At 45.1% G+C, this 25,423-nt stretch overlaps 1 protein-coding gene and 1 long non-coding RNA gene across 11 annotated transcripts in view; one reads left to right on the top strand and one right to left on the bottom strand.

The window, feature by feature from the left end:
• Positions 1–23,233, top strand: part of LOC123861873 (uncharacterized) — a 71,923-nt gene extending 48,690 nt beyond the window's left edge. Inside the window, exons 4-8 of one of the 4 annotated variants that reach the window (XR_010413222.1) lie at positions 1,316–1,367; positions 9,311–9,512; positions 10,513–10,584; positions 10,998–11,068; positions 22,984–23,233. This is a non-coding gene — a long non-coding RNA (uncharacterized LOC123861873). Of the gene's footprint in view, positions 1–1,315; positions 1,368–9,310; positions 9,513–10,512; positions 10,585–10,997; positions 11,069–14,244; positions 15,528–22,983 lie in introns of those variants that run through there. The other 3 variants (XR_008508069.2, XR_010413223.1, XR_010413221.1) reach the window with 3 other exon arrangements.
• STK10 (serine/threonine kinase 10) overlaps positions 1–25,423 on the bottom strand; it is a 120,877-nt gene that overhangs the window by 4,039 nt on the left and 91,415 nt on the right. Inside the window, exons 11-19 of one of the 7 annotated variants that reach the window (XM_064596564.1) lie at positions 23,826–23,949; positions 23,233–23,412; positions 18,297–18,389; positions 15,521–15,650; positions 13,649–13,773; positions 12,488–12,715; positions 11,921–12,046; positions 9,374–9,487; positions 7,002–7,049 (exon numbers count right to left, since the gene is read on the bottom strand). In XM_064596564.1, coding sequence (XP_064452634.1) covers positions 7,002–7,049; positions 9,374–9,487; positions 11,921–12,046; positions 12,488–12,715; positions 13,649–13,773; positions 15,521–15,650; positions 18,297–18,389; positions 23,233–23,412; positions 23,826–23,949 — 1,168 coding nt within the window. Of the gene's footprint in view, positions 1–7,001; positions 7,050–9,373; positions 9,488–11,920; positions 12,047–12,487; positions 12,830–12,967; positions 13,353–13,648; positions 13,774–15,520; positions 15,651–18,296; positions 18,390–23,232; positions 23,413–23,825; positions 23,950–25,423 lie in introns of those variants that run through there. The other 6 variants (XM_064596565.1, XM_064596566.1, XM_045901316.3 and 3 more) reach the window with 6 other exon arrangements.

The following is a 25,423-nucleotide window of genomic DNA, read 5'->3' as shown; positions in this document are numbered from 1 at the left end:
AGCCTGATGTGGAGCTTGAGCCCAGGACCCTATGACCAGAACTGAAATCAAGAGTCGGACACTTAACCAACTGAGGCACCCAGGTGCCCCCTATTATGTGTCTCTTTTTAAGACTATTCTTCAGGGCGCCTGGGTGGCTTAGTCGGTTAAGCGACTGCCTTCGGCTCAGGTCATGATCCTGGAGTCCCGGGATCGAGTCCCACATTGGGCTCCCTGCTCGGCGGGGAGTCTGCTTCTCCCTCTGACCCTCCTCCCTCTCATGCTCTCTGTTTCTCATTCTCTCTCTCGCAAATAAATAAAATCTTAAAAAAAAAAAAAAGACTATTCTTCAGATGCCCTGAAATCTGAAATTCAGATCCTCCCTTATGCTCTTATTCCTTTAGTAGTACTAAATTCCAGTGAGTTCTCTATACTTCAAGGAGAGATGGGGAAGGGACACTGGATCACAATACCAATCTTTCCAATCTGTTATAGGATGTCCATCTGAAGGCAGGCAAGGTATTTGAAGTCATGCCTCATCTTGGACTTGACTGATATGAAATTTCTGGTAATTTCACACAGATTCTTGGCTCAAGTTCTCCTTTGCTGGATGTATTATTAAAGTATTTGTGATAAGCAAACATTATATATAAGCAAGATAAAAGTAGTACTGTTTAAGCTTTTGTAACAGAAGTTACAAGATCCAGTGCCTGTGGGAGGTAGCCAAATGAACTGAATAAGTGAAGACAGCTAGGTGTGAGGCAGTGAGGAGTGGTGGGGATTGTGGGGAGGTGAAGAGCACATGCTATGTCTGAAGAAGATCGTTTCTTCTTAGCCCCAGCTGATGTGTGTCATGTGGTATGACAAACCCAGTGTTGCTAGAGCTCCTGGGTTTTCAAAAAAACTGAAACTCAGGATTTTTACGTAAAATTTCCTTACACAGACATTCCTTGCAGATAGTGTGGGTTTGGTTCCAGACTACCTCAATAAAGCAAATATCACAGTAAAGTAAGTCGAATGAATTTATTTCCTAGTGCATATAAAAATCATGTTTACCAAAACAAGTTATGTTTATAGCATAGTATAGTCTTAAATGTGCAACAGCATGGTCTAAAAAAAAATGTACATACCATAATTAAAATGTACTTTATTGCTAAAAAATGCTAACCATCATCCGAGTTTTTAGCAATTCATAATGTTTTTGCTGGTGAAGGGTCTTGCCTCAGGCTTGATGGCTGCTGACTGAACAAGGTGGTTGCTGAAGGTTGGGGTGGCTGTGGCAATTTTTTTTTATTATTGAAGTATAATTGACATACAATGTTTATATTACTTTCAGGTGTACAACATAGTGATTCGACAATGCTGTACATTATGCTTTGTTCGCCATGGTAAGTGTCGTTATTTCTTAATTTTTATTATTGAAGTTCACATACAAGGCAGTTTCTTAAAATAAGACAACAGTGAAGTTTGCCACATCGACTGACTCTTCCTTTCACAAACATTCTCTGTAGCATGTGATGCCATCTGCCAGCATTTTACCCACAGAACTTCTTTCAAAATTAGAGTCAGTCCTCTCAAACCCTGCCTCTGTCTTATCAACTAACCATGCGATATTTCCAAATTTTTTGTCATTTCAATAATCTTCACCGGGAGTAGATTCCATCTCAAGAAACCACTTTCTTTGTTCATCCATAGGAAGCACTTCCTCATCCATTTAAGTTTTGTCCTGAGATTGCAGTATTTCAGCCACACCTTCAGGCTCCACTTCTAGTTCTTGTTGTCTTGCTGTTTCCACCACATCTGCAGTTATTTTCTCCATTGAAGTCCTGAATGCCTCAAAGTCATCCATGACGGTTGGAATCCTCTTCTTTCCAAACTCCTGTTCAAGTTGATATCTTGACCTTTTCTCATGAATCGTGAATGTACTTAATGGCATCTAGAATGGTGAATCCTTTCTAGAAGGTTTTTGACTTACTTTGCCTAAATCCATCAGAAGAATTACTGTCTATGGCAGCTATAGCCTCACGAAATGTATTTCTTAAATAATGACACTTGAAAGTCAAAATTACTCTTGACCCATGGGCTGCAGAATGGATATTGTGTTAGCAAGCATGAAAACATTGATCTTTTAAAACAACAACAACAATATCATTAGGGGTGCCTGGATGGCTTAGTCAGTTAAGTGTCCGGACTCTTGGTTTCAGCTCAGGTTATGATCTCAGGGTCGTGAGATCGAGCCCCACGTTGAGCTCTGTGCTGGGCATGGAGCCTGCTTAAGATTCTCTCTCTCTCTTTGCACCCTCCACCCCTGCTCACACATGCTCATGCTCTCTCTCTCTCTCAAAAACAAAAAACCACCAATCATGTACATCTCCATCAGAGCTCTTGGGTGACCAGGTGCACTGCCAATGAGCAGTAGGTCTCAACAGTAGGCTTAAAATAGTAAACCACACTGGGAGTGGGTATGCTGTCATCAAGGCTTTGCTGTTCCATTGAGAGAACAAAGGTAGAGTAGATTTAGCATAATTCTTAAGGGCCCTAGGATTTTTGGAATGGTAAATGAGCATTGGCTTCAACTTAAAGTCACCAGTTGCACTAGCCCGTAATGAGAGTCAGCCTGTCCTTTGAAGCTCTGAAGGCAGGCACTGACTTCTCCTCTCCAGCTATAAACTCTTCTTCTAACAGAAGGCTGTTATATTGAAAATCTGTTATTTAGTGTAGCCACTGTCATGAATTATCTCAGCTACATCTTCTGGATACCTTGCTGCAGCTTCTACATCAGCACTAGCTGCTTCACCTTGCACTTTTCTGTTCTGGAGACGGCTCCTTCCATTAAGCCTCATGAACCAAACTCCGCTAACTTCAAACTCTTCTTCTGCAGCTTCCTCACCTCTCAGTCTTCACAGAACTGAAGACAGGCAGGGCCTTACGCTGGATTAGGTCTTGGCTTAAGGGAATTTGTGGCTGGTTTGATCTACAAAAATTTTCTCCATTTCAGCAATAAGGCTGTTTGGCTTTCTTATCATTCATGTATTCACTAGAGTAGCACTTGTAATTTCCTTCAAAACTTTTCCTTTGCGTTCACAACTTGACTATAACTGTTTGGTGCAAGAGGCCAGATTTTGGCCTATCTCAATTTTCAACATTGCCTTCCTCACTAAGCCTAATCATTTCTAGCTTTTGATTTAAAGTGAGAGCCGTGCAACTCTTCTTTTCACTTGAGCACTGCGAGGCCACTGTAGGGTTACTAACTGGCATAATTTCGATATTACTGTGTCTCATGGAATGAGGCCTGAGCAGAAAGGGAGAGAGCCAGGGGAATGGCCAGTCAATGGAGCAGTCAGAAGATACACACCAATTGGCCATCTTATTGTTTTTTCCTAAAGTGTATTTTATGATTTATTTTATTGAAGTATAGTTGACACACAATGTTACATTAGTTTCCAGTGTACAACACAGTGATTTGACAAGTCTATATATTATGCTATGCTCACCACAAGTGTAACTACCATCTGTCACCACATAATGCTATTATAATACTCTTGACTATGTTCCCAATGCTGCAACTTTTATCCCTGTGACTTATTCATTCTACAACTGGAAGCTTGTATCTCCCACTCCCCTTCACCCATTTTTGTCCATCCCCTCACCCCTCTCCTCTCTGGCAACCATCAGTTCTCTACACTTAATGGGTTCGTTTCTGCTTTTTGTCTACTCTGTTCTGTTTAGATTCCACATATAAGTGAAACATACCATACTTTTCTTTCTGTGTCTGACTTATTTCACTTAGCATTATACCCTCACGTTGTCTGAAATGGCAAAAATCTCATTTTTCATGGCTAATATTCCAGTGTGTGTGTGTGTGTGTGTATCACGTCTTCTTTATGCATTCATCGATTGATGGACACTTGGGTTACTTCCCTATCTTGACTATTGTAAATAATGCTGCAATAAATATAGGGGTGCAAGTATCTTTTCAAATTAATGTTTTTGTTTTGTTTTCTAAATACCCAATAGTGGAATTACTGGAGCATATGCTATTTCTAATTTTTTGAGGAACTTCCATACTGTTTCCCACAGTGGCTGCACCAACTTACATTTCCACCAACAGTGCACAAAAGTTCCTTTTTCTCAGCATCCATGTCAATACTTGTTATTTCTTGTCTTTTTAATATGAGCCATTCTGACAGGTGCAAGGTGATACCTGCTTGTGGTTTTGATTTGCATTTCCCTGATGATTAGTGATGTTGAACATCTTTTCATGTATCTGTTGGTCAAATGTCTGTCTTTGGAAAAATGTCTATTCATGTCCTCTACCCATTGGGAGGTTTTTTGGTGGTTAGTTAAGTTCTTTATGTATTTTGGATATTAACCCCTTATCAGACATCATTTGCAAATATCTTTTCCCATTCAGTAGGTTGCTTTTTCATTTTGTTGGTTTCCTTTGCTATGCAAAAAGGTTTTTAGTTTGGGGTAGTCCCAATAGTTTATTTTTGCTTTTGTTTCCCTTGCCTTAGGAGACATACCTAGAAAAAAATACTACTACAGCCTATGTTAGAAAAATTACTGCCTATGCTGTCTTCTAGGATTTTTGATTTCAGGTCTCACATTTAGGTCTTTAATCCATTTTGAGTTTATTTTTATGTGTAGTATAAGAAAGTGGTTCATTTTCATTCTTTTGTATGGCTGTCCAGTTTTTTTTTCCCCATTGTATATTCTTGCCTCCTTTGTCATAGATTAATTGACCATATAAGTGTGGGATTATTTCTGGGCTCTATTATGTTCCACTGATTTGTGTCTATTTTTGTGTCAGTACCATACTGTTTTGGTTATTCCAGCTTTGTAGTGTATGTTGAAATCTGAGATCCTGATACCTCCAGCTTTGTTATTTTTCAAGATTTCCTTCACTATTTGGGGTCTTTTGTGGTTCCATACAAATTTTAGTATTATTCTAGTTCTGTGAAAAATACTGTTGGTATTTTGATAGGACTGCATTGAATCTGTAGATTGCTTTGAGCATATGGACATTTTAACAGTGTTAATTCTTTCAGCCCATGAGCATGGAATATCTTTCCATTTGTTTTTGTCATCTTCAATTTCTTTCTTTTTTTTTTTTTTAAGATTTTATTTATTTGACAGAGAGAGACACAGTGAGAGCAGGAACACAAGCAGGGGGAGCGGGAGAGGGAGAAGCAGGCTTCCTGCAGAGCAGGGAGCCCGATGCAGGGCTCGATCCCAGGACCCTGGGATCATGACCTGAGCCGAAGGCAGACGCTTAACGACTGAGCCACCCAGGTGCCCCATCTTCAGTTTCTTTCATCAATGTCTTATAGTTTGGTTGACTCCTAGGTATTTTATTCTTTTTGGTGCAGTTATAAATGGGATTGCTTTCTTAATTTATCTTTATTGCTACTGTGTTATTAGTATATAGAAATACCACCAATTTCTGTGTATTAATTTTATGTCCTGCAGCTTTACTGAATTTAGTACTTCTAATATAGTTTTTTTTTTTTTTGGTGGCGTCTTTAGGGTTTTCTATGTATAGTATTACATCATCTGCAAATAGTAACAGTTAAAAGGCATCCAAATTGGTAAGGAAGTATTTAATCTTTTTTTTTAGCCCATTGCTGTGGCTAGGATTCTCACTACTATGCTGAATAAAAGTTGTGAGAGTGGGCACACTCTCCTTGTCTTATTCCTGATCTTAGAGGAAAAGTTCTCAGTATTTTACCATTGAGTTATGTTTGCTGTGGGTTTTTCACATATGACCTTTATTATGTTGTATGTTCCCTCTAAACCCACTCTATTGAGAGTGTTTATCACCAACAGATGCTGGATTTTGTTAAAGCTTTTTCTGCATCTACTGAGATGGTATGACTTTTATCCTTCATTTTGTTGGTATATATCATATTGACTGATCTTGCATCCCCAGAAAAAAATCCTACTTGATGATGGTAAATGATCCTTGTTGAATGTGGTTTGCGAATACTTTGTTCAGAATTTTGGCACTTTGTTCATCAGGGATATGGCCTGTGGTTTTCTCTTTTTTAGTGTCTTTGGTTTTAGTATCAGGATTAATTCTGGCCTCCTAGAGTGTACTTGGAAGCTTTCTTTGCTCTTCTATTTTTTGGAATAGATTGAGGAAAATAATCTCCTCTTTAAATGTTTGGTAGAATTCACTGTGAATCCATCTGGCCCTAGGCTTTTTTGTTGTTGCTGGTAGTTTTTTGATTACCAATTTCATTTCATTCCTAATAATTGTTTTCTATTTCTTCCTTAATAATTGTTTTCTATTTCTTCCTGATTCAGTTTTAGAAGATTGTTTCTAGGAATTTATCCATTTCTTCTAGGTTGTCCAATTTGTTGGCATATAATGTTTTGTACTATTCTTTATAATCCTTTATATTTCTGTTGTGTTGGATGTTCTCTTTCATTTCTGATTTTATTTGAGTCCTTTCTCTTTTTTTCTTGATAGACTGGCTAAAGGTTTATCCATTCTGTTTAACTCTTCAGAGAAGTGGCTCTTGGTATTCACTGATTTTTTTTTCTATTGGTTTGTTAGTCTCAATTTCATTTGAAGCTCTAATCTTTATTTCCTATCTTCTATTAACCTTAGGCTTTGTTCTTTTCTAGCTCCTTTAGGCATAAGGTTAGATTATTTATGTGAGATTTTTTTCTTGTTTCTTGAGATAAGCCAGTATCACTATAAACTCTCCCAAAGATTTTGAATCATTGTGTTTTCATTTATTTCCAGTCTCATACTGTTGTGGTTGGAAAAGATGCATGATATGATTTCAGTCTTCTTAAATTTATTGAGACTTGTTTTGAAGTTCACCATCTTTTGTGGTCAAGTTTCATGGCACCCCAAAACAGTTATGATAGTAACATCAAAGATCACTGATCACCGTAACAAATAATAATGAAAAGTTTAAAATATTGCAAGAATTACCAAAATCTGACACAGAGACATGAAGTAAGCAAATGCTATTGGAAAAATGACACTTACATATATATATACTCACCATGGGGTTGCCACAAACCATTAGTTTGTTGGGGGGGAACACAATTGTCTGTGAAGTACAATAAAACAGGTATGCCTGTACTTAATTTAAAGGTTGGCAACTTTTTTTTTTTTCTTTTAGATTTTATTTATCTGAGAGAGAGTGCACAAGCAGGGGGAACGGCAGGTAGAGGGAGAAGCAGGCTTCCACTGAGCAAGGAGCCCGATGCGGGGCTCAATCCCAGGACCCTGGGATCATGACCCAAGCTGAAGGCTTGGTCAACTGACTGAGCCACCCAGGCGCCCCAAGGTTGGCAACTTTCAAAAAAATGTTGAGATTTCTATATGTTGGCCAAACCTAACACCTGTAAGCCAATTTCAGTTTGTGACCTCTGCTATAGGAATAACAATTATCATAGCTACCACTTTCAGAGCAGAGACGTTTAGCAACTTGCCCAGGGTTTCACAGCTAGTAATAGGGGAGTCAGGACTTTATTGCATGCCTGTCTTACTCCAAAGCCTGTGCTCTGGAGCACTACTCTCTCATACCTACCACATATAGTCATCTATATGAGTCTAATCTTTTTTCTGTAAAGGGCCAGATTATAAAGATTTTCAACTTTGCAGGCTGTGAGGTCTCTGTCACAACTAGTCAACTGCCGTGGTAGTGCAAAATCAGCCAGAGACAATATGTAAACAAATGAGCTTGGCTGTGTTCCAATAAAACTTTATTTACAAATATAGATGGTAGGCCAGATTTGGCCCATGGACAATAGTTTACTAACACTTGCTTTAAGGGAAGAAATGTTATCTACATTTTATAGCCCTAAAAAGCGAGGTTGAAAGGGAAGACTTGTCTGAGGCCATATTCTGTGTTAACTGTCACCCAAGCACCACTTTATTGCCGCTACCAGATATTCTGTACTTACTTGGAAGAAAGAAGTCTGAATTTTTCTAAAACTATTCTATAGTGTACAGTCATCTCCCCTGTATAGCTCAAGACTGTAGATTATAATGCAAAAGTAGTATCACTTCTGGTTCAGTGTTCCAACAGTAACCCAGATAGCTAATGACAGACGGTTCTACGTAGAGTTCTGCAAAAAAGGACGCCTGGGTGGCTCAGTTGGTTAAGTGTCTACCTTTGGCTCAGGTCATGATCCCAGAGTCCTGGGATCGAGTCCTGCATCAGGCTCCTTGTTCAGCGGGGAGTTTGCTTCTCCCTCTGCCCCTCCCCCCTGCTTGTAGTCTCCCTCTGTCTCTCAAATAAATAAAATCCTAAAAAAAAAAAAAAGAATTCTGCATAATAGCAGCCCCACAGGCAACATCCAATGCAGCTCCCCAGACATACACTGTGGTACCTCCTCTAAATCCAGGTGCCCTGGAAATAATGAGGCAGTTGCTAGAGGCAACGTGATCATTCATTTTCAGGATGTGCCAAGGATATAGAACAGCCATGTAAGAGAACCAGGTGAACATTTATTTCCTGATACCAGAGTCAACCTATGTCAGCAGGAGCATTATTGATTTGAGTATCAAGTATCAAAAGTCCCAACAGGCAGTGATAGAGAAAATGACAAACATGGACCTGCTAAGAGGAAGGTCTGGGACCATGGCCACTTCCAGACAAAAAGCTCCATTAGCACAGGTGCAGAAGTCTCACTTCAAGGACTTCCGAGGCCATCAGACAGCTGAGGTGGGCAGCTGCCTCTTGTCCAGAACACAGTTAGAACAAGCAGAGCTGATGTATGATGGCAGAACCAACCTCAGGGCTTCAGGATACCTGATCAAGGGCAATTAGGGGGTAAGCTCTCTCCTCAGAGAGTTTAGGAGTGGAAGGAAAGGAGTATGTCCTTGGTCTGTTCTATGGGCTGGCTAATGACTTTTTGCATCACACTATACAATATTCACATCCACTTTACAACTGACTGCACTTAGGACCTGTGATGGTTAATTTTACGTGTCAACCTCGCAAGACATGGTGCCCAGTTGTTTGGTCAAATACCCATAGAGATGTCATTGGGAAGGAACTTTTAGATGTGATTAATATTTAACTCAGTAGACTCTGAGTAAAGTAGATTACCCTCCCTAATGTGGGTGAGCCTCATCCAACTAGTTGAAGGCCTCAAGACTGAGGTTCCCCTAAGGAAAAAGGAATTCTGCCTCCAGACTGCCCTGGGACTCAAAACTGCAACCTCAACTCTTCCCTGGGTCTCCAACCTATAACCTGCCCTGCAGATTTCAGACTTAGCAGCTATCCACAATCGTATGAGCCAGTTTCTTAAAGTAAATGTATAAATCCATATCTTATTATTACCTATATTCACATCGTAGGCAGACACCTGTGGCTCAGCATGAAGAATCTACCACCAAGCCCACAAGCCCAGACATGGTTACCTTTTTGCGTGGCCGAAGCTTGTCCCGCCATTCCTTCAGGTTCTGGTTATGGCTCTCATCTAGAGCCTTCAGCTTCTGGGTTTCATGTTCTACCAGGAGGTGACACTTTTCATTCTGGAACAAATTCCAGGCAGAACAGGTAAGAAACTCAGAAGGCAGAGGTGGAGAGGGCTGAAACGTACCTCATGCTGTAGTCGTGACAGCACCAGCATTACATTCATTTATTTCTTCTCCTTGATTATAATTTATATGAAACTCTGTAAGTACATAGATACCAAGATATGCCTGGAGGAATATTTCAGAATATTCATGTTAACAGTTCTTATTATGTGATGGGATCTGCAGTAATTTGCAGCTCTCTTCTTTGTGCTTTTTTGCATTGTTTGAATTTTTCAACATGAACGTATATGTCACTTTAACAAAACATTAACAAAAAATAAAAATAAGTCCCCTAATCCCACCACTAGAGGCAAACCACTGCAAAAGTTTAGATGTTCTAGATGTTGTTTAGCTCACCCTGTATATACATTTCTGAAAACTGCTTCCCCCAACCCTTACCATTATAATGTAACATTTCTACACAGAATTAACATTTTTCATAATCATTTTTAATGCCTACAGAATATCCCACAGTGTGGATTCATCAAATTTACTTAAACATTCCCCTATGTCTGGTCACTTAGGTTGCTCTTAATTTTCACTATTTTAAATAGCATTGTATTCATGCTTTGGACTGAATTGTGTCTCCCCAAAATTTGTATGTTGAAGCCCTAATCCCCAATATGATGGTATTTGGAGGTGGGACCTTTAGGAAAAAATTAAGTTTAGTTGAGGTCCTAGGGGTGGGGCCCTCATGATGGGATTAGTGTACTTAGAAGAGACACTAGAGGGGTTGCTTTCTCGTTCTCTCTGCCATGTGAGGACAGAGCAAGAAGGCAGACATCTGCAGGCCAGGAAGAGAGGCTTCATCAGAACCCAACCGCACTGGTAAGCTGATCTTAGACTTCCAGGCTCCAAAACTCCAAAACTGTGAGAAAATAAACTGTCGTTTAGGCCACCTAGACTGGTATTTCGTTATGGCAGCCAGAGTTAAGATTCACTATATATGTAATTTTCTGTATTGTATGTCATTTCTTCAGGAGAAATTTGTAGTAAGGATGAGGACATGGACCTGACTGAGACACTCCCAACATTACCGTTCTCTCTCTGAGGTAAGTTATCCGTCTCACAAAAGTTACTTAGAATTTCTCATAGGCAAAAGGGACAAGTCCCTGTTGATTCCTCACAGAGAATATAAAGCAAGGGGCAAGTCCCTTCATCCAGATGCCTCAACCTATTGGGTTGGAAGAGTGAAACCCATTGGGGGATTTTCATTTTGGGCTTCTGAGAGTTTACAAATCGGTTTAGTTAGAAACAATACTCCTAGCAGCGTGGAGTACCTTTGACCTGCCAGGAGCTGGGCCCCTGGGACTTTATGAATGCTCCCAGTAACTCCATGAGGCAGGGATGCAGATGCAGAAGGTGAGGGGGCTGGCTAAAATTCACACAGCAACAAATGGCAGAGTCCCTACCTGACAGGCTTCAGCGCCTGTCATGTTTTCTCCACACTTCTCTGCCTCTCCAGAAATTGCCAAATGGATCCAATAGCCTGACCAATTTCCGGAAATCAGAGGTTTGAGTCGGCCCATCCCTCAGGTATGGCAATGCCTTGCTCCACCACAAGGGGGCTCCAAGTACCAGCTCATGGGGTGGCACCCCTCAGGCAGGGGGCAAGCTCAGGAGTCAGGAATCTTGAAGAGGTCAGGACCTCTCTGGGGAAAAGGGACACCAAGATCAGGATACCCTTCCCTGATCTCAGTGGGAAAGCTTTGAGCCTCTTGCCATTAAGGATGATATTAGCTGTAGGTTTTTGTGGGTGTTCTTTGTCAAGTTGAGGAAGTTCCCCTCTGTTCCTGGTTTACTAAGATTGAGTGTTGGGTTTTGTCAAATGCTTTTTTGCATCTGTTGATGTGATCATGTTCTTGTTTAGCTTGTTGATGTTCTGGATTACACTGATTTTTGAATGTTGAACCAGCCTGGGATAAAGCCCACTTGGATTCTTTTTATATGTTGTTGGAGTCCAAGGGGCGCCCCGTTACGTGCTAATATTTTGTTGAGGATTTGTGCATCTGTATTTACGAGAGATAGTGGTTTGTTGTTTTCCTTACTTATAATGTCTAGTTTTAGTAGGAGGGTAATTGGGACACCGTGTCCCAAGACACAGTGATGACCAAGAAATCCAGCAGCATGCCAGGCCCCAGGCAAGGCACTTTCAGTCAGTTATCTCATTTACAGAGCCTCACTCCAGTCCTACAAAGTAGGAATTCTCACCCCCACCCCATACCCATTCACAGCCTGGGAGGGGATGGGATGGGATTTGGCCAACATTACACAGCAGGATGGAAATGGTTTTAGCCCAGGCTCCTTTGATGAGTCTTTGGTCCCTGAGCGTGGACTGCCTTGAGGGAAACTGAGGCAGTCCAAGAAGGGGGGCAGGGAGGGCCGTACCTGCAACTGCTGCAGCTCGCTCATGTTGCTCTCACACTGTGCCATCATGTCCCGCATCTGGTTGTCGTGTTTTTGCTGCTGCTGCAGCCGCTCCGACTTCTGCCTCTTCTCCTCTTGCTGGGAGAACTGCAACAGAGAGAGGGTGAGCGCCTCAGAGGGCCACAGGCCTGGCCGGGGGACCCACCTCCACCCGTCAGAGGGGCTGCTTTGTGCACAACCCGAGTTGTGCCCTCCTCCTGAGCTGAGACCCAGGCTGGTGGGGACACAACACTGTGTTGTTGGGACACGGGCCAAGGGCCGCCGACTCCACGTCCCCAGGACACAGGGGTGACATGCAGGGGGCGTCTTGGTAGACGAGCGGAAGGGGTTTACCAGCAGAGGAAGCTGCAGGACTGAGAACCAACATCCGGAAGGGAACGTGAGCAAGCTTCCTCGTGGGTCCAGCAGGGCGGGGGGCTGATGAGGGTGTGACTGGCACACCCGGTGCTGCAGCTTATATTCTCTGTTCCCCCAACCATGTAAGACTCAGGCCCCAGCAAACCTGCAGCGCACCCATGGGGCCCCCACCTGCTTGATCTTCTCGCGCTGCTCAGAGGCACTGCCCGCGCCGTTGATGTGGAGGCTCTTCTTATACATGGCCATGCGCGTCTTGCCCTCGCTCCTCTGAATCTTGGGCAGCCGTGCTTTCTCCTGCTGCTGCCGCACCTTCAGCTGCTCCATCATGCGCTGATTGTAGCGCTGCATCTGCTCCCGCTCCTGGGGGGGTGGCCAGCCGGGCCTGAGGCCACGTGTGCTCTGGGCCCCGGGGGTGGCAGGAGAGGCCCAGGGCTGCCACACTCAACTCAGGAGCCCAGGACCTGCGTGGCCCCAAATGCTCAGCAGAGCAAGGCTGCTACCATTGTACTTCTACTGTTCATTTTTAAAGTGAGAACAGAAAATGTTACTTTCTGTTAATGTTTTGGATTTTTACCTTCTAAATGCCTTCTCGTATCATCTGTGGTGGCAGGCCATTAGAGCTAATACCTCAGAGGAAAACGTACACTAACAGGGACGGTTCATCATTCTTGATGGCAGGTGTCAAAAGTCTTATTAAATTTGAGTTTTTCCTTCACCTATTTGCATTTCAGAACTTGGCATGGCCATCCTCTCCTCCAAGGAGCCTCCCCTGACTTCCTAGCCAGGGGGGGGCACCCTTATTAGAGCCACCATAGCCCTATGCTGACTGCCACCATTGCGTTTAGATTAGATGATATAATTACCCACTGACTGTACATGCCCCCCTCGGCTTGTCTGTCTCTGTGCCCACTGAGGGGATCAAGCCAAGACAGACAGTCACACAGAAGGAGAGGGTGCTCTGGCCCTTGCCTGGCCTGAGGGGGTTAAGGAAGGCTTCCTGGCAGAGGTGGTGTTTAAATTGAGACTTAAAAGCATTCTGAGGGCATGCATGTGAAAGAGAGATAAGGGGAAAATGGAAAGATGAGGGAAAAGGGACAAAAGTGAAAGACACACCCTAGGGAGTGAATGAGGGAGCTCCCGTCTGCTGCCCTGCATGGTCTCCCCTATTCCTGGCCCCCCCACCTGAGGCAGGACATCCCAAGAACCTCCCCGGGCCTCACCATGACCAACACCTGGCTCCTCTTGGGAGCACAACTTGTATTCAAAGGGCGCCCCGTTACGGCGTGGCCTCACCGCCCTACCCAGCTCTTTTCGTGGCAGCCCTCTCCTCACCTTCTCGTGCTTGCGCACCAGCTCATGCCGCTGGAGAAAGTACTGGTCTTTGAGCTGCTGCTTCACCAGTTGGTGCCTCTCCTGCAGGTGATGCTCCTCCATTTCCCACAGGGCTGCCTCCCGGTCTGTGGAGGATGAGGCCTAATGAGATGCTAATGGCCAGAGCCCCACTGGGCCCTGCCCTGCCCTGCATCAGATGATAGCTCCCAGGAGAGTGGTACACCAGGAAGTGACTGGAGTCCGAAGCCAGAGAAACCAGAGACCTAGGCTGAAGCCCAGCTCATTCACTGGGGTTTGGGACAGGTGGTAAACCCTCTCCGGGCCCCCACTCCTGCCTCTGCCAAATGGGTACAACCACACCACAGAGGGAGAAATGTTCTTGGGAGACATGTTTATGTTCAGTGTTTCTTAATGGGCAGGTGGGAAGGGCTCATGAAGCCCCATGAAGAGGACAGGACAGCCCTCTTGTCACTATTTCCTCCTTTGGAAAATGGGGACACCTCCTTGGCCACTGCATGTCCCTTATATATACATGATTGAGACATAAGTATCTGGCATTTTATCACTGGAAGTCTATTATCTGATCCTCTGCTCAGCCACAGGGAGCTGGTGTCAGATGAAGACCTCATGCCCTGCAAGACACAGAGCGGGCTGTGCTCAACCCACTAAGAATGGTCAGTTTATCGCACTGCATTCCGATCTGTGAAAACCGGTAGCCACCCACAGTACATCGGAACGGTGATTTGGCTTCCTGACCAAAATCAGAACCACTGCCCCACAAGTAGGGTGGTTCTTCTGGACATCATGGGACAAAAAAAGAAAATGCGGGCTTTCCTGAAACATCTATGGCTCCTCAGAACGTCAGAACATGCAGGACCCCATTTTGCTGGCCCGCACCCAAGTACTGAGGGGTCTACACTGCTCAGCTGTGTGGGCCATCACAGCGCTGGCTGTAGCTTCTTCGTTGTGTCAGGAAGCCGGAGACGGTGCTGGTACCCTGGCCCTATGTCTTTTACCTCTTCACGACAGGCTGCACCGTTGGCTCAAAAGCCCACAGGTGCCACACTCAAATCTTCACCCATCCAACTGTTTTACATGTAGCTCAAACAACAGATCTTTGGCCATTTAGAGCCCACTTGCTTTGCACACCCACACAAAACTGCACCAAACATCTGCTAGGCAGAGATGAGATAAAGCCAGGGCTATAGAAAGACCCTAAGGCCTGCTGCCCTTCAAAGCTCTACCCTAGGACCCCCTGCTGAGTGACCCCATCCAGATACAGAAGCCCTCCCTCCCCAGGAGTTCCTCTGCCCTCCCTCTGGGAGTGGCCCACACTGGGGTCTCCGGAAGATCCCGTGCTGTGAGGGACCCGCCAGCGTGCAAACCTGTCAGAGCCCCACCACACCAGGGTGGTTAGGAGCTCAGCTTCAAGAGGAGACCCGTGGTCAAGGCCCACTCTACCACCCATTAGCCAAGCAACCTCAGCCAAAGCACAGTCGCTCTGCAAGCATCTGTTTTCTCGTCTACAAAAATGCCTCATTGCATTAAGGTGAAGATTCAAGGAGACTGAGCCATGAAGACTGGCATACGGCCTGGCAAAGCAGTCGCTCGATATACAATAGCTCTTATAAGGGGCTCAATACTGTCCCCACTCCCGGCAGCCTGTTCACCCGGTGTACTTATTTACAATTTCTACCCACCCTAAATCCCTCCCTCCCTTATCAGGAATACTGTTGGTGACAACTGGTATCTGTGCCTCAGTCCTGACTTTAGTGGGGGTTGTCCCCATGTTTCACTCTGAAGGATGCTGTTTGGTGTTAGGATGGAGAAGAACCTAGCAGTTCCTAGCAGAGCCCACTCTCTGGCACCCACCTCGAAGGAGTTCTTGCTTCCTAGTGAGACACTCGCGCTCCTTGTCACAGATCTCCCGCCTGTTGTCAGCCGTGATCTTCTTCATCGCCAGCTCCAGGTCCTCCTTCTGCTTGGCCAGGAAGTCCCGGTCCTGTGTGGGAGAGAGGAGGACAGACCTTTAGCGCTGGCCTCGGCGTCTCACCCTCTACTGTTACTACAGAAGAAAAGTCATCACGAGCAGCAGAGAAGACATATATGGGGAAATGTGAGACTTAGAGACACGTCAACCAATTGTGGCAAGTGCACTTTATGTGGACCCTGATTCAATCAAATTGTAAAAAAAAAAATTAATGAGACAACTGGAAATGTAACTAATGATTCAACTGCAAATATGTCAATAAGTAATTATTGTTAAATATTTAAAGGTTTAGGTACGTTTGTAGCATTGTGGATTTTTTGAGAGATACATACTGAGACATTTACAGGTGAAATGACAGGATATGTGGGATTTGATTTAAAATAACACAGAAGGGTGGGGGAGTAAGGGAACATGAGTTCATAATTCCTGAGATCAGGTAAGGGGGTTCCGGTTGTACCTATTTCTGCCTGTATTTTTAATTTGCAAGAGTTAAAAAATTAAAATTTAGATACTTTAGGGAACACATAAGCAAAAACAAAAATCCCCACAAATCCTATCACCCAGGAGTAGCAACTGGTTTGGGGGTATCTATACAAACATGTTTATGTAAAAGGACTTAGAGATTTGTACACCCATATTCATAACAGTATTCACGATAGCTACGGGGGAAACAACTCAACTATCCACAGACAGAAGAGTGCATAAACAAAATGTAGTACAGATACACTGTGGAACATTACTCGGCCCTGAAAAGGAAGGAAATTCTTACACATGCTACAACATGGGTCAATCTCGAGGGCATGTTAATTGAAGTAAAGCAGACACAAAAGGACAAATACTGTATGATCCCATGTATAGGAGGTCAGATTCGTGGAGACAAAGTAGAATGGTGGTTGCCAGAGACTGGGGGAGGGGTATCATGGGGTGTTACTATTTATTCAGTAGTAGTTTCAGTTTTGCCAGATGAAGGGTTCTGGAGATGGGTGATGGGGATGGCTGGCACAGTGGTGTGGATGTACTTAATACCACTGAACTGTATGCTTAAAAATGGTTAAGATGCTAACTTTTGTTGGGTCTATTTTACTGTTACTTTTAAAATTAAAAATACCTTTCCATGTCATAATGTAATCTTCTATCAAATGAGTTTTAATGGCTGAAAATATTTCATGGCCCAGGCGTACCCTAGCTTATTCACCCACTACCTAATAGGTTGTTTCCAGGTCATCTCTATTTTAGGTGGTGCTGCTCCTCACACTCTGGTAGCTAACTGTTTGTAAACCTCTGAGATGATTTATCCTCAGGACTAGTCTCTAGAAACAGAAAATCCAGGCCAAGAATGTGCACATTTTTGAGGCTCTTGATGCCACTGCCAAATGGCTTCCTTAAAGAGCCAATGTGCTCTCCCTTGTGGGGCTGGGGGCCGTCTTCCCCGCCCCCCTCCCCAGCCCGGAATTCTTTTTCTGATGGTAGCATCAGGGACAGGCTGTAGGACAGTATGATGGTGTCCTGCAGAGAACATGAAGCCTGGAGGCAGACTGAGTTTGGGGCCGTGCCCCATACTGCTAACTCTGTAGAGAGTCACCTCCCCGAGCCTTAGTTTCGTCCTCTGCAAAGGGAAAAACGAACAGCACCTACCCTGGTAAGCCATGAATGCTAAACCGGGAAATACACAAAGCATTTTTAAGGGTACATTTGGGGGCAGAGGAAGCAAAATGTATAGACTCCATCGTGGGAGGAAAATGAGTATGTGGTCTGACAAGGGCTACGAAGAAGGCTGGTGAGGCTGGGGCAGAGGGGACTGAGATGAGGTGGGAGAGGCTCTCTGGAACCAGACCCACCGGGCCTTGTAAGCACATGAGGAGGCTGGTCTTATCTTATGGACAAAGTGGGAGCCATTGAAGGCTTTCAAGACACAAGGCTATAGGGGGAGAGTGACATGATCAGATTTGGAATTCACGTTGATCACACTGGCTGGTGGGAGAGAAAACTGTAGGAGAGCAAGAGAGGAAGCAGGGAGACTAGCTGGGAGGCTACTGCAGCAGTCCAGGCAAAAGATGACCATAGCTAGAGTCACAGAGACGCAGACAAAGTGAAGAGATCCAGAGACAGTTTGGAGCTTAAAACAAACAAACAAACAAAAAAAACCCCCCACAACCCATGCTTTAGGTGATAAAGGGTTGGAGGGAAAGGAGGTGTCAGGAATGACAATGACAAGGCTTCTGGCCTGACGCAGGATGGAGGACAGTGCCCCCTCAGAATCTAAGAACAGGGCCCGGCCTGGGAGATCGTGGGTTTGACATCTGAGATTCCAAAAGATGCCAAGTGGGCAGGTGGATGTACTGGGTTATTCAAGGAGATATGACATACGAACAGCCCTAAGACAAGGCAGGAGGCACTAAACGCTTTGGAAGAAGTAGATGTAAAGGGCTGGGTGTCCAGAAGCCGGGGAGCTCACTTCTAGCTAGAGTGAGAGCAGTCAAGGAAGGCTGCCTGGGGAAGGTGCTAACAAGGAGAGGCTGGATTTCAGCATTCAGAGTGAGAGATGGGTATGCAAGGGGCAAGGCATGGGCATAGACAGAGGGGGATCTTGATCATTCAGGGTCTCAAACCTGGGACTCTCCAGCCCCTCTGCTCCCCGACTAAGGGGCAAGGACTCACGAGAAGCTGCTTTTTCTGTGCGTGCTCCTCCATCTTCTGCTTCATGCTCTCCTTCCGCTGCTGCCTGGGGAGCTTCTCCACCTCGTTCTTCACCTGCACCAGAAACAGCGGAGAGTGGCAGGGTCAGGCTCCCTCCTCACATTTCCTAGAGAAGAAGTCTTCACCCCTGAACTCCTGGGTCAGGGAGACCAAAGACAGGGTTCAGCTTTCTAGACACTGGCCCCCAACCCCTCTCTCCACCACGCCCCTCAGACAAGTGGTCCCCACTGGCCTACTGCTGTCTGCTGCTGGCTCCGGTTTTGGACTCGCCCGGAGCGAAGAGGTGCTGCTTTTGCTGCTTGCTAGCCAGCCCCCTTCTGATGGTGGCACCTCCGTTTCCCTTGGGCAGCCTTTCTCAACCTTCAGACATTTTCTTCCTAATCACCCGCCCCCAGGAAATAGTAATCCCACAGATAAACTATCAATCTGTTAAACCATTATAATAATCGAAGCTATTTTTTAACCCCTCAGGGGTGCTAGCTCCCTGGTTAAGAAGACACACTTCAGGCACCGTCTCCTCAGCTCCTGAGGTTCAGGTGGGGCTGACAGCACCCGCCCCCTCCATCTGGCTCGAGGCCGGGCACATGACGCAGGCTGTCAGTCGCCATATTCCACGCCCCAGCTTCAGGGACTGGTTCAGAGACGAGCATATGACCCTCGCTGGGCCAGTGAGAGCTTTAGGATGTGTGCCGGAACTATTGAGGAAAGCTGCTCTCTCTCCTCTGGGGTTGCTAAACTGGGAGGATGGAGGCCCCGGTGGGCCACCCTGGAGGGGCCTGCCTGAGACAGAACTCAGTGCCAGGAGGCAATGCCAAAACCTGAAAAGGAAGGATTCCTGGTGACACTTCTGCCCTCCTGGTCAGAGGCCAGCAAGCGTGCTCAAGCCAGCTGGAAATAGCTTCTGTCTTTTATAACAGAAGAGGGAGAAGAGATTCATGACATTTCTCTCTAAGGCACCCAGAACTCCTGAGACAGTTCTGAGGAACCCACACCTTTCCAGGTGTCTGACACCCCAAACTCACTGGCAGAGGGCTCTTAGGAGCAGCTGGTGGAAAAATACTGTCCATGATCAAAAGAACATTCCAGGGGAGTTCTTCCGGCACGGTGAGTGTAAGCCAGAGCAGCCTCTCTCTCCTACTGACTACAATGAAAAACCCTGGTAAAATACAAAAAAGAACCACCCCAGGGCTCTGAAAAGTAAACAAAAACAGGTGACCATGAGAGGAGCCAAAACTTACAGAAGAGGTTAGGACAGTTTCCTAATTTTTTTTCCTTTTGTGCTCCTGGCTTTGCACCAGTCCCAGACCTGCACAGTGGTGCAGCGAGAACGCTAACTAAAACTCTGTAAGAAACCTCATGTTCTGGGCTTGTGCGGGTCAAAGAGTGTATGGGAAGAATCCCAGAGAGAGGGCAGCAGGAGGAGGGAAACCCTAATTCTGTGCATGAGCCCGCGCACATCTCAAGTTCACCCGAGCTGAGCGCGACAAGACAGACCCAAAGCAGTATAGCAGGGGCTTTGAAAACCACACTATGACTGGAGCTTCCACCCACAGCAGACAAGACAGAACCTGTGGTCTGAGACTACCAGGATCAGACTGCCTGCTAAAATAAAAAAGTCAACATTCTCTAGACTATGACAGGACCCAGAGTCTACAGACGGTAACATTCAAAATGGCAATGATAAATCCAAACTTAACATACAAAGAATCGGGAACTAGGACCGATTTTCAAAAAAAAAAAAAAAACCGTCACATGCCAATTCCAGGATGACCCAGACATTGGAATTACCAGACAAAAACTTTAAAGTGGCTATTATAACTGTACTCCATCAGGTGAAGGTAAACATACTTGAGGTTAATGGAAACAGAGAAATACAAACCTTAAAAAAGAGACAAGGGGCGCCTGGGGTGGCTCAGTTGGTTAAGCATCTGACTCTTGGTTTCAGCTCAGGTCATGATCTTGGGGTCGTGGGATCGAGCCCCGCATCAGGCTCTGTGCTCAGTGCGTAGTCAGCTTCTCCCTCTCCCTCTGCCCCTCTCCCACACGCATGCACATGTGCTCTCTCAAATAAATAAATAAAATCTTTTAAAAAGAGACACGCAAGAGAAAGGGGAACCCTCCTACACTGTTGGTGGGAATGCAAGCTGGTGCAGCCACTCTGGAAAACTGTATGGAGGTTCCTCAAAAAGTTGAAAATAGAGCTACCATATGATCCAGCAATTGCACTACTGGGTATTTACCCCAAAGATACAAAAGTAGGGATCTGAAGGGGTACGTGCACTCCGATGTTTATAGCAGCAATGTCCACAATAGCCAAACTGTGGAAAGAGCCAAGATGTCCATCGACAGATGAATGGATAAAGAAGATGTGGTATATATATATATATATATATATATATATATATATATATATATATACAATGGAATATTATGCAGCCATCAAAAGGAATGAGATCTTGCCATTTGCAACGACGTGGATGGAACTGGAGGGTATTATGTTGAGTGAAATAAGTCAAACAGAGAAAGACATGTATCATATGATCTCACTGATATGAGGAATTCTTAATTGCAGGAAACAAACTGAGGGTTGCTGGAGTGGGGGTGGGGTGGGAGGGATGGGGTGACTGGGTGATAGACACTGGGGAGGGTATGTGCTCTGGTAAGCGCTGTGAATTGTGCAAGACTGTTGAATCTCAGATCTGTATCTCTGAAACAAATAATGCAATATATGTTAAGAAAAAAAAAAGAAGAAGGTAGCGGGAGGGGAAGAATGAAGCGGGGGAAATCGGAGGGGGAGACGAACCATGAGAGACGATGGACTCTGAAAAACAAACTGAGGGTTCTAGAGGGGAGGGGGGTGGGAGGATGGGTTAGCCTGGTGTGGGTATTGAGGAGGGCACATTCTGCATGGAGCACTGGGTGTTATGCACAAACAATGAATCATGGAACACTTCATCTAAAACTAATGATGTAATGTATGGGGATTGACATAAGAATAAAAAAAAAAAAAGACACGCAAAAAAACTTAGGACTAAACAATACAGCATCTGACACTAAACACAGAAAGCACTGGACAGAGCCAGGGTAAGGGAATGGAGGTGACAGAGGGGCCAGGGAATTTGAAGAGCGAGTAATAAAAATTATATAACATGAACGGAGAGAAAGGATTACAAAGACTAAAGTGTTAGAGACTTACAGGAAAATACCAAAGGTGTAATATTCGTGTTTTGGGGAGTGCCAGAAGGAAAGGAGAAAGAGATGGGTATAGAAAATGCACACCTATAATGGCCAAAACCTTCTGGCTTCCGTGGCAGTGAACAGCATCTTGAGAGTGGGGTTCCTCTCTCTTTTGCTCAGTACCCCCAGCACCTAGCACAGTGCCATCATATGGATAGTCAATAAAAGAGGTGCTGAGTAGCTCTCATTTTGATAGGAGGTAAGTGGGACTCAGGAAAGTTGCTGTCTAAAGCTCAACATAGTTAGTGGTCCAGAGCCAAGACTCAGAACCAGGCCTGACTCCCAAGCCTGTGCCCTCTGCCCTGGAGCTGGGGGTGTGCTTAGTATCAGCACCGTACCCCAGCCCACTGGCCTGGCTCTCAGCAGGAGGGCCAAGTAAGGCCAGTGAGGCACTCATCTCAGGTATAAAAGGGAATACCATAAACTTCAGTAATCAAGATAAATTGCATTTAAAAATTTCAGAATTCATGCCCAAAATCATGACTATCAAATTTTTTTTTAAGATTTTATTTATTTGACAGAGAGCAAGAGAGAGAGCACAAGCAGGGGGAACAGCAGGAGAAGGGAGAGGGAGAAGCAGACTCCCCGCTGAGCAGGGAGCCCGATGCGGGGCTCGACCTAGGACCCTGGGATCATGACCTGAGCTGAAGGCAGACGCTTAACCAACTGAGCCACCCAGGCGCCCCATGAATATCAAAATTTTAAATACAGACAGGATCCAGCCCTATATTTGCAGGACTCAAACTCATCACCTCACCCTAATCTTGGCCCTGTTGGATGCTGACTTTTAAGTAACTGACATTCTGTTCATCATGAATATTTTGCAGTAATTTTTATTTTAAAACACTACACTAGGATATTATTTATCTTGATGAGATCAAGGTTTTTGGCGCCCCCTTCAGTTTTGTGCCCACATGTCTCACCCCAGCCCTGCCCCTGCAGCTGCCTGAGGCCCCCTGGATACAACAAACGTCACACCCACACACCGCAGTCTGGGAGCTGGGCTCTGAGGCCGGCAGCACCACAGACCACCCTTAGAGGCTGTTCTGCAGACTGGGGATGGCCAGCAAGTGTGACCCAGCCTGCCGGTGACAGGCTCCACAGAGGGACGTGTGCACTGTTCTTTGGGACCCAGATGCCCTTCCCCAAGGCAGGCTGGGAAATCTGCCCCTCTCCCTTTGTCTCAGGACCATCTACCTCTTTGCCACCTCCCCCTTCCTCTTCCAGCTGGGAGAGGAAAGAGAAGAAGAGCCACGTGGGTCCCAACTAGGGGACTGCTGTTTGGGCAGAAGGAGGGCAGGGCACAGAAGACATACTGCGTTTGCCACCCAGCACCCGCTCCCCCTTCTGGTCAAAGCATCTCAGATCCCTCTGGGCTGCCATCCCTTCCTTCTCCCCTGCTCTCTTTCAGCTGGGATTGCTAGGCTGGGAGGATGTCCAGGAAGCTGCCTGGGAGTCAAGTCAACACAAGACAGCAGAGCCCAGATGATGGAGAAGTGGCTCCTCACGGTGCAGCTGGAGCACATAAACCCAGACACACGGACGTGAGCTCCTCAGGTATATGAGCTCCCCAAATTCCCTGTTTGCTGAAGTGGGGCTCGGCTGGGGTTTTGATCACTTGCAACCTAGACGCCCCAGCCTCCGCCCAACACATATTCACCTCCTTCTTCATCAGTTTGAGCTGCTCCTGGAACCGGGTGTAGTCCCGATCCTGCTCCAGCCGGATCCGCCTGGCCTCCTCCCGGCGGCGCACGGCATGGTCCTGCTCCATCCTCTCCACTTGCTGTTTCTGCTGACGCTCCAAGTTCTCCAGCTCCGTGTCAAAGAACTTCTTCTTGGCCTGGAAGGAGCAGAAGGAGAAATTCAGCAAAGTCACTCTATACTTGGGAGGAAGATGGGAAGCAAGATGGAGAGAGCCCAGAGCTTATCTTCAGACCTGGGCTTGAATCCCAGCTCAACCACCTCTTTGCCCTGTGACCTGGAACAAGTCACCTAACCTTGGTGAGTCTCTGTCTCCTCATGTGCAAAAGGCAGACCGGACTGTCTACCTTGCATGGTACTCAACAAAGGTCAGTGTCCCTCTGGACACCCTCCCAAACGACTCAGAAAAGCACTGGGGCTTTCATGAGATTCTGGGTTTACAAAGCCAATGCCTCAGGAGATCAGGAAAACACAGGAATTGGGCTCTCTACTGCCCTTAAAGAAAACACGGGGCAAGAAGCCCTCCGGGGACCCATCCTTTCTCACACTCACATTGATTTCTTGTTCAAAACGTTTATGCATCTGCTCCAGCTGCAGCTCATGCTTGCTGCTCAGCTGGGTCTGGTTCCGGTGTTCTTCTTTCTGGAGGAGCCGAAGCTCTCGGAGCTCCTGGCGCCTGAAGGGTGAAAGAATGTGCATCTCAGCAATCACGTAACTCTGGCTAGATACACTGGAGGCTGGCACGTGGAACGGGGCAGAGGCACGACTAGAACTCAGGCTGAACTTATTTATTGACAGGCAAAACATTAATGATCAACGTATAAAGAGTACTTGCGAATCAATTAGAAAAACAGGAGGAGCCTACTTTTAAAAAGGAACACAAAACACGAAGAGACATGAAAGAAAAAACAAATTTTAAAACTACCTAATATGGATATGAGGTGCAAATTAAAAATTCCATTTTCATTAAAAAGGCAAGAGTATTGGGGCAATTGATACTTTTCATAACCTGATGGTATGGACTGGTACGTTCTGGAGGACAACTGGTAATAAGTTCATGCCTTCTGACACAGTATTTCCACTTCTAGATATTGATTCTATGGAAATATTCATAGATGCACAACATAACTGAATAAGAATATCCATAACAAATTTATAATAGTCCAAAACTAAAAATGACTTAAATGTTTATCATATAGGTCTAATTAAATAAAATGTATCCACCTGATATTAATTTTGTGTACACAACCATGAAAAAAATCAAGTTTTAAAAAATATTTAATTACATGGAAAAATATCTGTTAAAAATGGGACAATTTTTTTTTTTAAATGTAACAATTCTACATGAACAGATTTGGAATGATCTCTAAGTGAAAAAAGCAAGGTGTTGACAAGTGGGTCTATTATTGTTACCCTACCTTATGGGAGAAAAATAAAAAAAATTTATATGTCTGTGTGTTCACTTTCCTATTTAAACACTGTACTTCAAGAAGGATTACATATAAAATATTAACACAGAAAGGGGAACCAAAGGAAAGGGAGGGAGGGAGATTTTTCACTATTTGCCCTCTTCTTTTTTTTGGTTTTGTTTTCGTTTCTTTGAATTTCGAACCATGACATTGTATTAACTATTCAAAATATCAATAAAAACTTGACCTAAACCACAGAGTACACCTTAATTTTGTAACACATATATTGTTGATGTGTGTGTATATGTGTTTATGTGTTTACACACACACACACACACACACACAAATAACTGCAGGATAAACTCCAAAGTGTTAACTGTGTTTCTTTCTGCGCAAATCCACTGAAGATTGATACAGATCGTTTATGTCATCAGAAAAGAAAATGATGCAGAAAGAATGTGGGCTTCCTGACTATGAATCAGGCCTCCCTGGCAGGCTCTCAGGATTTGGGTCCATGAGGCCTGTGTCCTGTTCTCGGCCAGAGTTCATCCGCCCCCCAACTAGAGGCCAGCACGCTCCTGGGGGTCAGAGGAACCTTGTTTGAATCTTAGCTCTGCTGACTTCTGGCTGGGTGCACTCAGGCAGTCACTCGATCTCTAGGCCCCTCTTCCTGCATCTGTAAACTGCACAGATCATGTCTACCGCTCAGGTTCTTTGAGGGCTAAATGCGGGGATGCCTGT

This window comes from Mirounga angustirostris, unplaced genomic scaffold (genome assembly GCF_029215605.1).
Source record: "Mirounga angustirostris isolate CCGP_5_RB_7025 unplaced genomic scaffold, mMirAng1.0.hap1 SCAF_7, whole genome shotgun sequence".
In the NCBI taxonomy this organism is placed as follows: Eukaryota; Metazoa; Chordata; class Mammalia; order Carnivora; family Phocidae; genus Mirounga; species Mirounga angustirostris.
The sequence above is the reverse complement of the archived record's forward strand: the minus strand, read 5'-3'. Positions and strand labels throughout refer to the sequence as shown.